This window comes from Nipponia nippon, unplaced genomic scaffold (assembly GCF_047370975.1).
Source record: "Nipponia nippon isolate SJK-2023a ecotype South Korea unplaced genomic scaffold, ASM4737097v1 scaffold_1, whole genome shotgun sequence".
NCBI lineage: Eukaryota > Metazoa > Chordata > Aves > Pelecaniformes > Threskiornithidae > Nipponia > Nipponia nippon.
Window position 1 is genome coordinate 38474673 of NW_028262290.1, and position 12486 is coordinate 38487158.

General features: G+C 36.7%; 1 protein-coding gene across 7 annotated transcripts in view; it reads left to right on the forward strand.

Moving 5' to 3' along the window:
- The window catches only part of PDE7A (phosphodiesterase 7A), a 76276-nt gene that overhangs the window by 48468 nt on the left and 15322 nt on the right, over positions 1-12486 (forward strand). For all 7 annotated transcript variants that reach the window (XM_087752243.1, XM_087752266.1, XM_087752251.1 and 4 more), the window contains one exon: positions 12175-12326. In XM_087752243.1, the coding sequence (XP_087608369.1) occupies positions 12175-12326 (152 nt within the window). The remainder of the gene's footprint in view (positions 1-12174; positions 12327-12486) is intronic.

Here is a 12486-nt window from a genome sequence, read left to right on the forward strand (position 1 = left end):
TAAAGTATCTGTACCAACATTGTATCAGCACAATTCCAAGTATTCTGAATGCAATGGAGAGATTTAGAAAAACTTATTTCATGGTAACAAGTGTGGTTGTTGTAATTACCTTATTAATAAAAATGAGTGGCAGAAACTGGTCTAATTAATATTCTGATCTTAACTGAAGTTACTCTTTTCAAAAGTCGATCACTACTTAAATTTAAAACTCTTAAACTCTTAGTTTCATTCAAAAGTTAGCATCATAAAATAGGTGAGAAAACAAAGTTTGAAGAGTATGATATGTTGATTTTTTTTCAATAACGAGGATAAGAATTATGTCTCAATTCCTGGTAATTCTGTTGAGTATAATAAAAATTCTCTGTAGAAATAGCATGCGATTTACGAATTGCATAACTATGTCGTTTTGTCTATATATATGTGTGGCATTTCATGCTGATACGGGAAAATACTAACAGAAGTATTAAAAGAACTACCTGTTAAAAGGCAGTCACGTATGATGAGATTGCTTTTGTCAAATTAACTGTATTTTCTGTGGTACTCATCATGCTGTTTCTTTCCATTCTGATGATTGTGCATCAGGCAGATAGATCATGACTAATCAGGAAAAGGATTTTCACACCCTTTCTTCTTGCCCCTACATGTTCAGGCACAGGTACCAACTTTTAGCAGCATCAACTGTGGTGTCTGATGACAGCAAAGAATGTTCCTAGGAGGCCCAAAAAATTCTTTGGCTGTAACGTCCCTCTTGAGTCAGCTGCTGTGGCAGTTTTCAGAGTTGCCATATTATAGTCAGATTTTTTTGCACTTCAGGATTGTGGCCTGTTGCACAGCATTGCTTTTTGACTTCAGACTCCTGCTACATTGTGGAGTTTCTTTCAAAGGCAGTAAGGAATTCAGCCCCATCTTTCACCATATCACTATATTATCTATTCATTCACATAAATGTGGGGTGGGGGTTTTTTTGGTTTTTTGTTTTTTTTTTTTTTTTTAAAATCAGTAAAATGTTTTCTTTTTCTCTGCAAGGCTAATTGAGTCCTGATTAGTGTTTCCTTAATTGTTTTAAGGAAAAGAGTTTTAGTATTGTACTATCAGACTGCAGGTAGAGAGAAGTTGTGGCAATCAGATTTGACCTCATTTTTAGAATATTCTCCCCACCCACCCCCGGTAACTCCAGAAGGATTTCGCCACATAGAACTACATGGCTGAAAAATGTTCACCCATATGAGCAATAGGCAGCATGTGAGAGGAGCCAGCCAGCTGCTCTTTGCTGGGGGCAAAAACTGGACTGAAAAGGGTCTCTTCGGCAGCTGAAGCAGACCAAACCATCTGAATGTTGGCTCCCCCCCACCACCACCACACCTGCATACTGAACATCAGTAACGCATGGATGTGCTTCCTTCATGGTGTTTGTAAACTTTCACTGTAACTTTCTTCTACTCTCCACTAACTTTACTCTGTGGTTCTAAATAATTTGCAATGATCGTTGCTTACCTGTTTTGCAGATGACTTATGTACTGGCTGTCATTCACAGTGTTGAAGTGTTATTGCCATTTTGTATTTTGCTTAGCTAACTTTTGTTGTTTAGCGTTATTTTCTTTTTCTGTCAATGATGTTTTGTGAAGAAGTTGAACGTCTTTCAGGAAGTCCGGCTAATAATCGGCTGACCAGTTCTCTTTTTCCAGTAGTTTATTAATAGGCTCTTAACCCAATATTTTATTGGTAGGTTTGAAGAGTACTGAATTTTAAATGCATTACTGTATTTCCAGGAAGCTACTGTTTTTTTGTTGTGTCCTTTTTTTAAAATAATCACTTCTGTTTCATAACAGTATTTTTACTTGCAACTTCAACTAGTATTACCAAAGCAAAGTTCGTTAGCATTTAGTTTTTAAGACCACTTCTGTTTCTTCTTAAGGATTATAAGCTCAGTGTCTGCATCTTCATCCCAGAGTCCTGTAATTGGCAGATGAATATTCAAGTTTCTAAATTGGCTAGAAGTATTCTCAATGGTAACTTCTCTCTAGGAAATTCGATTTTAAAATGATTGTTGGAAAAACGTCTGTATTGTTGTTGCTAGAGATGGTGGCGTATGGGAGTCATATCTGAGGATTATTAAATGCAGGATTTGACTGATGATCAAACTAAGTTTGGGTGATAGCTAATCGCAGGAACTAGCCAGGAGAAATAGCTCAATAAACAAATTTTTGTTTCAGCAAGATTGCTTCCCGATGACTGGGGAAAGTCAGGATTGTATTCTTTGTGTTGGTTGGTAACTGGTTAACGTTGGGACATCAATGAGTAGTTTCTCTGTTACTGTGGTCTGTTGATTATGTCTGTGTGGGACCATGGGCTCAAGTTAGCAGCTAAAAGCCACCATTTCTGGAGAGAAGAGAGCAGCTACATAACCTTCTTCCTCAGAAGTAAATTTTTACCTTAAATATAATGATCTGTTTTTGTTCAGTGGATGTACATATTTCACAGTTGCACAGTAAATTACATACACTGTAATATTTTGTTGAGTTGAATATAGAGCACCGGACCTACTTTTCACTCCTCAAGTAACAAGGAGGGAGTTTGGTAGTTTACTGTCTGACAACCCAGCATGTACTGTTTGATTTTCATGGAAGTTACTGAAAATGTGATTGCAGTGGTTATAACCACTCTTGCTCTCTGCTGGTTTACAGACTACAGTTAACGTGATTACTTTTTAATTTTTTTTTTACATTACTCAAGACATCATAAATAGTAATTCAGTCTGCGATCTTGTCAAATATGATAAAAGCTAATGCAAAATAAAATCTTTGGTAGAAGAATTGGTAAATGACAGTATAAAAATATTCCCTTTTTCAGAAATAGCAAACCAGCAATAAAATGTTAGGTTTTGTTTTCTTGCTATTGAGAGGTTGTCAGTAATGTCTGTTGTTTTTTATATGTATGTGTCTGTGTGTGTATATGTATATACACACGTACACTTAAGAAACTTTGATTTTGTTTGTGAGGATTTTCTACCATGCGCAAACAAAAGAATATATAAAGTGCCTCAATCACTCACTGTTTCACCTGAAAAAACCCCAAAACAATCAGCTATGTGCTCAGTGATGTGTACAGTATGTTATAGTGAAGAAGTGAAGCCAAAATGAATAAAGTGAAGCTAAAGTGAATAATTAAGATAACAGCAAAAATATTGGGAAGTGCCTTACACAGATACAACTTAAAGCAAGTTTGAAAGCATTAACTTTTAGGAAAGGGTTGTTGGATATAGTCTGGAAGAACCAGATAAAAACCGAATATTTTGGTTTTGTGGAGAGGAAACATTTTTTTTTTTCTTCTTCCTTTTCCTGTTGTATCTGCACCAGAATAGAGGAGATCTTGTTAAAAGGTTTTTAGAATTCTCTTGTGCCACTCTAGTCTGAGCGTGGTTCTATGGGGAGATGGTGATGTTGCCAGCACGTGTGGCTCTATTTTGTGTTTTACGGCTAACCAAATATGTCACATCTGTGAGTTAAAGTATCTTAGAAAGAAGAAAGGGTTTTTTGCGTTAATCAGCATGTTTCTGTAAACATTTAGGAATGACTCAATTTTGAACCAAACTGTATGCTTGTATACAGTACAGTGCTTCACATAGAGAAAACGATGTGATGGGAACTTAAGGCTTCATTGAGACTTAGATGGTTCTTCTCCTCAGTTGCATATGGAGCCTTTTTAGGGGGGAAAGGAAAGAATGGAAGAGTTTAGGTGACTTTTATAGGTGATGGATAAATCTAATTCTCTTAAGAGTGCAAACACATGAAGAAATTACAGAGTTTATCTTTGGTATACAACTTTCGGACTGTTTACTTGGAAATTGCAGTTCACAGAACATTTTATGTGCTACTTTGAGATCTGGCAAAGATGTCGGTATCTACTGTTTGCAATGTTGTTTTGAACTTTTCAGTTTTTCTCTCACAAATCATTGGAAAAGGTTTACGTTGGACAGGGAATTTAGGCTTCTCATGGCTGAGAGGCCAGAAGTCTAAGAAGAGTTCAAATCCAAACTGATTGCCTTAAACAATTTGGGAAGTCTTTGTGTAACAGCACCTGATCATGCTTTTGGCCATACCATCTAGAGGTTTAGATCAAATGAGCATAGTCTAGATGAAGCTGAATGCCCTTTTTTGTTTCAAGAAAACAGGAATTACCTAGCCGAATCTGTTTAAGAGTAATTGTCGTGTCTTGTTCAACAGTCTACTGTGAAGAAGGGTGAGTTTCACAATGAATAAAGTCATGCAAGAAGATTTCTGTGTGGTCATAGGTTGAATGAAGTATTTGTTTCCCTGTGAAAATACTAGCACTGAGGAGTGGGAAGCTTGTACTCAAGAGATTTCTCTAAAAGCTGCCTTTCTGTGAAGGATGTATTCTGAAATTGTCATCTAATTATTCACAATCCAGATTATTCAAATAAATTGTTTTCCTCAATGTGAGAGAAATTTTGACTTCTGTTTAGCGTGGAGAATGCAGTCACACAAGGGGAAGTCACAGAAAATGTCCTAAATACAGCTTTGGCCAAAAGAAAACAGAAAAGATGAAGTGAAAAGTGAGCTTGAAGTGAGCTTGGTTAAGGAAGATTTCAGGGTAAAAGCTTCCAATTGAGAATACAGGACAGATTTTTTTCTTTTTTTTTTTTTCTTTTGCTATCCTAGACTGTTATTTTACCTACAATTTTTTCTTTTCAAGTTTCTGTAAAACAGCATGTGTGCTCTGGAGTCTTGCACTGGTACATCTCACTCAGTGTTTTATTGCTGAGGTAAGTTTGATCTTAGAAGAAGACATAGCCACATTCTAGTTTTTTTTATTTTCTTTTGAACCTCTCCAATGTGTTCCTTCTCCAAGTAGCTTATTCTGAAGGGCTTTTTTTTTAATGCTAGACAATTTGTCACAAAGTATGTGAGAATTCTTTTGTTTTCATCTCTGCTCCCAGTTTGACTTCTGTATTGACAGTCATACAGACTTTTAAGGGATATTCTTTTTCTGTCAACCACCATGTGTTACTTTTGAATTCTTCTTTCACTTCTGGCGGTGAAAAATAGCCAAAAAGGATTACTTGATGGTTCTGGCATTCCATTGCCATAGAAGTAAAGATTTCTAGAACACCAAAGAATGATGGTTTCTTGGAAGACATCAAGAAAAGGATTTGGTGATGATCTGCAATATATTATCCTTCTTTTGGGAAAAGAGTTTAACCATTACATGTTGTGTACTGGTTCTTCAAGACCATGAATATCTTGATTAACCCAGAATAACCCATTTTTGTAAGGGATATATGTGTATTCTGATGATATTCCTCTAAATATTTTGATTCAGTGAGGTCTCTTAGTTCACACTATGCTGTTGTGAGCTACAATTTGCCTTACCTAGTGGGTGGATTCAGGTAAAAAAAAAAAAAGTACACAACTGCAGGATTGCTGGGGTTATGATTCAGTAAACTGGTAGGGAAAGAATATGCCTTGTGTATACTGCTTCCTAGTCCTAAGATAATTGCAAAATGTTATGCAGTCCAGCACAGGAATAGCATTGTTCAATTTACTTGATTTTGTATCCTTCCTGAGGTGTTTACAGAAATATTAAGAGGAGCCGAAACTCAAGAGAGCTATGTGAGTAGAATCCTTTAGATACCTTTTCACAGTGCTTTCTTTATACTTTTGCTGCTGTGTATGCTTTTGCTTTCTTTATACTTTTGCTAGCTTACAGTGCCATTGGAGAAGTGGCATTTAATTCATACTGAAGTAGTCTAATCCCTGCACTTTGAGTAATTTCTCTCAAATTGGCTCTGCTTTGAGCAGAGAACTGGACCTCAGAAGTCCTTTCTGTCCCTTCCAACCTAAATTACTCTACTGTTCTGTGGCTCTATACTTTGCTAAGGCAGTATTTAATTCTGTAAGATCCTTCAGGAAAGGAGTCGTCTTTCGTGGTGGTGATGCCTAGCAGTTGGCCTCCATCAGGGAGGATCTGTTGAAAACTACTAGAGTTTTTATTACAGTTGTGGTACTACTAGAGTTTCTTGAAACTTAACAAATTTTCCTGATTCCACTCAGTCAGAAGATGCTTGCAAAGCCATGTTTGTTTAACTAATTCTTAACCCACAGCATATTTTCTGGTGATCATTATTATTTGGAAAAAAATGTATGAATGTATGAATGTGTGTATAAATACGTATATACGATACATTAAAAACAAAACAGTGGCTTATTTTTTTCTTTTAAGCAGAAGAGGGGGTATAGTGCCTTACAGTGATGCTAAGCAGGGCTTCAGAGTGGTTCTAAGGAAGACAGGAAGTATAATAAGGTAATTTAGACACCAGTACTCTTTATATGTAACTTTAAAATCCTTGCTGAAATTACATCTTCCAAACGAAATCATAGTTTTATATATGACTTCAGTACTGAATGTCTGAAAAGTACTTTAAAATGCAAGTAATGAGTGGGAAACTTAAAGAAGAGCTAAATAACAGGACTTAAAATATTCTTTTAAATGTGTATGGATCTAATAGAACACATTTCTTAATGGTTTGATGGGAATAGATGTGAAATTAGAATGCTTATGGGTCCCTCTAGTGGTGTGAAATGCTAAATAATACTTGCAAATTATTCATAAATAGAAAATTATTTGTATCCTGGAAGGCCTTAGAAATACAGTTATAATTGGCATGCGAAATGGAATATTTTTCAAACATATATATTTACAGGTAGTGGAAGCTTTCAGATATCATGCCAGGTTTGGTGATAGTATCTGCTATGTAAAAATGATAAATGTGTAGTTGGGTTTAATATGGAAAAATTGTGAGAGATTACTTCTATGAAAAGAAGAGATTTCCTTGAATTTTTTAGGAAAAAAACTCCTCTGGTGGACCTACGCACTTCAAACTTCAGGTTTCACATTCAAACATAAGAAAGATCCAGCCTCTCAAATATTTTCTTAAATTCCTTTTTCTGTTAGTGGCAGTGATACAAGAGATCCCCAGTTAAGCTCTTTCTATTGGTAGTAGCAAAATTAAATTATTTTTATAATGGATAATTTCCTATTTACCTTTTGAGCTGTAGCAGGGAAGAAATGGACGTATAGTTCTTATGCTGGGTAGCCTTGTTTCGACCAGAGGCTGTGAGTCTTTATCTTTGCATTAAAAGAAAGTTGAAGCATTTTGCTAGGATTTAAGGTTTCTATTAATAAAAAATTAAATCAAACCATAATTAAGTTGTCATTTTTCCTTTTGTTGTCTGTCCTTATTATAGGAAAGATGCAAAAATTCTGAGAATAAATATATCAGTTTATTGTGATTTTGTAAGCGATTGTCACTTGTCTTTACTTATTTTGTATTTTTATTTCAGCATGATAAAAATAAATATTTAATATCCCTGTGAAACGTGATGATTTTTTTTTAGGTCTTCATGAAGTACAACACACTTAAAAGATGGGGAGTGGGAAGAGAGATTAAAATAAGTGTCTTGGAATACAGATGAAATCTGTTGCATGGAGATGACTTGCATTATTTTATTTTCTTGCTGTATACATCTATCATTAGCAAAATAACTGATGTTAGTGAAGAGAATTATTCCTTTTTTCTTTATTTTAGAGAAAGGCATTTTTTATTATACCAGCATCTCACTTAAGATGCTTAGAAACAAAAATATAATCATTTTAACAAAAATGTAACTTGGAAGTAATAACTACTTTGGCTGATATTCTAACTTTAAGTAGGGCATGAAGAGTTAAGAAGGGAAGAAGAATGTGACGGGAGAGCTGCTGTTGACTAGGCACAAAGGCCTGTAGTTTCGGTCTTCTGGTTCTTTGCATTGAAGGCACTTCTGAATGCTGTAGCTTCCTTCTTAACATGCCCGACATCCTGACTTGGCTTTCATTCTGTTTCAGTTCTCGAGACTGTAAATGTCATATACATTTATTTATTTTCTCATTCTAATTTGTCCTTAAACTGTCCTTATCTCTTAAGAGGAAATGGCCACTATTGGGCGTTAGGAAGACATTTAGCACGCTGCAAGCTCCAAATGAAATGAAGGACTTTGGGCTGGGAGGAGCGATGTTTTTGCAGCATGCTTTTTCTTGAGCAAATGTAATGCACTCTTCACCTTCTTCCCATTATAAATACATTATTGAACCTTTCTTTGGTAGGGTCTCTGAAATTAGCATCTTGTTTCGTGACTCATGATAGAAGAGGGTAGGCTGACATTCTCATATTAATCATGCATATAAAGGGAATGAGTTTTCCACTTGTGCCAGGGGGGAAATACCAAGTTTCCATTGCACAACTTTATCATTCAGTTTACCAGTCCTTCCCATGAACTTGTCTTTGCTGGTCTGCCAGAACCACAAAGCGGTTCATTTTTGTATCCTTCATAATAATTGATCTGTGAGGAAAAGGAAACTGCAAGTGTGGATGCTATCAGTGTTCCTGCAGCTGAAGAACCTATCTTTTTTTTTTTTTTTAACACCCCTCCCCCTGCCTTCCTTGAAAGCTAGCTATTTTCTTTTTCAGCCTCCTTTTTAAATTAATTACCTGTCAAACCTCCACATCTGACTCACATATTCTGAATTGTCCCATAGCAAATGTTTAGCTATTAAAGAGAGAGCAATTTACTTTTGGGGTTGGTGTAGTCCCCCTGAATTAGGTGTTCTGGAACTGCAAAGGGCTGGCAGGGCTCAAAATCTCTTTTCTCATTTGGAAGTTACTCCAATTATTGCATATTTAAATGATAGGATGTTTGGTCAAGCTGTTATTACCTAACTTGGGCTATACATGTGGAATAAATAGTAGTTCAAAGGCAAGTGCAAAGCCCTGCCCCTGGGGAGGAACACCCCCAGGCACCAGCACAGGCTGGGGACTGACCGGCTGGAAACCAGCTTGGCAGAAAAGGACCTGGGTGTCCTGGTGGACACCAGGTTGAACACGAACCAGCCATGTGCCTTTGCAGCAAAGAAGGTGAATGGTATCCTGGGCTGCATTTAGGAGGAACATTGCCAGCAGGTGGAGGGAGGTGATCCTGCCTCTTGATTCAGCACTGATGAGGCCACACCTGGAGTGCTGGGTCCAGGTCTGGGCTCCCTGGTACACAGGAGAGATGGACATGCTGGAGGGAGTCCAACAAAGCATCAGGAAGATGATTAAGGGGCTGATGAGGAAAGGCTGAGAGAGCTGGGACTGTTCAGCCTGGAGGCGAGAAGGCTCAAGGGGGATCTTATCAATGTACCTAAATACCTTCAGGGAGTGTGGATGGAAAGAGGATGGAACCAGACTTTACTAGTGGTGCCCAGTGTCAGGACCAGAGGCAATGGGCACAAACTGAAATACAGGAGGTTCCCTCTGAATATCGGGAAACACTTTTTCACTGTGAGGGTGCCTGAGCACTGGTGCAAGTTGCCCAGAGAAGTTGTGAAGTCACCATCCTTGGAGATCTTCAAAAACCACCTGGACATGGTCCTGGGCAACGTGGTCTAGGTGGCCCTGCTTGAGCAGAGGAGTTTGACTAGATGACCTCCAGAGGTCCTTTCCTACCTCAGCTGTTCTGTGATTCTGTAATAGCAGTGTTGCTGCCAGGAGAGCTGGAATGAAGTTGCCTTTGTTGTTGCTTGTTTGAATTGCATCAGCTGGAGCAGTGCTCTTGTTCTTTTTTTTTCTTCCCCCCCCCCCCTTTTTTTTTAAGTAAGGGAGAGAAAAAGCATTACTGTAGAAGAGTTGTGGTTGACAAACTATACAAACTGATGATAATTTAGAGAGTTTAAAATCTTTTTAAGATGAATGTCTCAATAGCATATTGCAAAGTAAAGAGTAATGACTGTTCAGCTTCACAGAAAACTGAGTAATTCATTTGCCTCTGTACCCACATCATCATCACAAAAAATACTGAAGCAGAAACACGTGCAGCCCCCCAAATGACTTATGAACACAAATATAGGTTTAGCGCAGGCCTATACTGCCAAATTACCGCATTTCTGTGTGCTTCGCTGACAAAAGCTGTTTTTACGTGTATTATACGTCATGCTGTTCTGCTAAAGATTAACAGGTGGCATCTGTGACAGTGAGACTTATTTGTAGTATGACAACAAAAGTAGGGTTTTGTTAAGTATAGATCTGTAAAAGACTACTTGTGATCAAGAAAGCTATCTGTATTTCCAGAAGAGTGATGATTTCTCCTATTTAAAATATTTCATTTTACTGAGATTTAGCAAAGTTCCTGGATTTTGTATGTGACTTTGTGGACATTTTAGATCATTTTATGACCTAAATATACCCATTTTATATTATTTTATTTCAAACCTAATGACTTCTGCTCTGAAATTTGGATTTTAAGGGACTGGATCAAGACTGAGGGGGAAAAACTTCTTACCTGAAACCTACGCTCTGTTAACGGGAGCAGCTGTATTGCTCCCTGCTTCTCTGTTCTGCAGGCTGGCAGTGCTCAGACTGTAATCTCATGCTAACAAATGTGGTTAGAAATATTGGTAGAGTAATGCACTGTGACAGAATCTATTTATTTGCCTACTGTACATGTGAATGTTGCTTTATAAGCAAGCTTTATTGTATGTAGTACACCTGCTTATGTAACTAGGAGATAGATATATATATATGTACCAGTGTCTCCAGGGGAAGCACCCTTGGCCTTAATTATGATGACTTGAAAAAAGATATTTCACGTGAAGTTGTCTGTGTTAGCCCTTTGAAACTGGTGGGAACTTCAGTATCTTGATGAAGCGTTTCAGGCATGTCAGAAGGTATATTCCAGTTTTGTCAGTTTAACCTCTGTTAGCGCAGACTGTTGATGTGAAATGCTGCTGCATTTTATTAGTGTAGATTGGAAATTAATATATTAATGAGTTAATGTAGAATAGAGAGTATGTCAGAATTTCTTCAGGGAGAAGAATTTATATGGATAAAGATTTATCTTATGTAGAATTAAACTGCTTTCACTAGAAATCACTGAGGCTTTTAACTGAGGTTGTTAATAAGGCCACACCTTCCCCTGTACAATATTTTAGACTGATTTTAAGAACTAAAATTGTAACTGCTTGCTTCAACAATTTCTAATATGCCTTGTCCTTGGAAAGACAAGAGGTCTGTACTACAAAGTTGGCTCGTGTTGGTTTCGAGGACCTGCATTTTTTTGAAAAGAGCGTGTTTGCATTGACTTCCTTCCTTAATACCTTTTTTTTTTAATTTTTTTTTTAACATAAGTCATTTCAGGCAGAATGAGGGAATATCAAGATTATTGGCTGTTGGTTATGTAAAACTGTTGTTGGGGGTACTGCTGAAAAGAAAGTAAAGGGCAAGTTTGGCCTTAAATATTTCAGAATGAAATTATCTGGCCCGTTGCAAAGAAACTAGCTATGCGTAGGTTGATCTTCAGGTTTCTAAAGCACTTCAAGCATATCAAGTAGAATTGAACATAAGCTAGCATCAGTTGTTAGAATGGCTAAACCAGTTAACCTAATAAGAGTAAAGCAAAATATTTGGATTAATCTTTGCAAACAGGCTAAAACAATTGTCTGTAGTGTTTTCGCTGTATTGGGAAAGGGAATTATATGTGCTGTGAAAGTAAATGTGGTCCTTGCTTGGCAGAGGAGAGATTCTGAGCATTATTATCTGCAAAAGCACCAAAATCACTTGAGTGTGTTTAAAACTTTGCCAGTAAAGTTAAGAGAATTTCTGAGCTTTAAAATCTGTGTGAAAGTTTTATTTGTACATGCTCAAAACGTACTTGTAACTCCTGTATCAACACACAATTACTGATACTCTCTTGCTGGTGTACGTCTTACATGATTTGCTGGGGACACGGATTAGAAGTGTATACATGAGAGCAGTTTTCCAAAAAGAACTTGTTTGGAATACTGTGTGTGTTTTTACACAATTTCCATAATATTTCTGTCCTTTCAATAACAGAGTTCCTTAAGAAGATAAGTTTCAGCTATGATTTAAATATTTGTTTTTCTTTACAGGATGCTTACATAGAAAACTTTCTTTTCTAAGCCATTGCTCTGTACTTCCTATTAATAAAAATCTCTGTGTCTGAAACATTTGATTCACTAATTAAAAAAAAAAATGCAGTGCCTTTGTTGTACCAAACTTCCCTGAACAGTCTTTTTTTGGTAAAGTTTTATTAGAGAGAGTATTTATTTTCTTGTTTTTTGTAGCAAATTCTGAAATCGAGGTGTCTGTGTCTGCGAGAAATGTGAGAAGGTTGCTTAGTTTCCAGCGATACCTGAGATCTTCCCGTTTTTTCCGTGGTATCACTGTTCCAAATTCTTCAAACATTTTAGATGATGATTATAATGGACAAGCAAAGGTTGGTTGCTTGATTTTTTTTTTAAAGTTTGTTTTTAAAAATATTCACTAGTATATAACTATATCTTATGTTAAGAGATAGTGCAGCCAAATACAAATTTTTAAGCATGTATTTTTTATATATGTGTGTGTGTTTGAGTGTGTGTATATATATGTCTGTA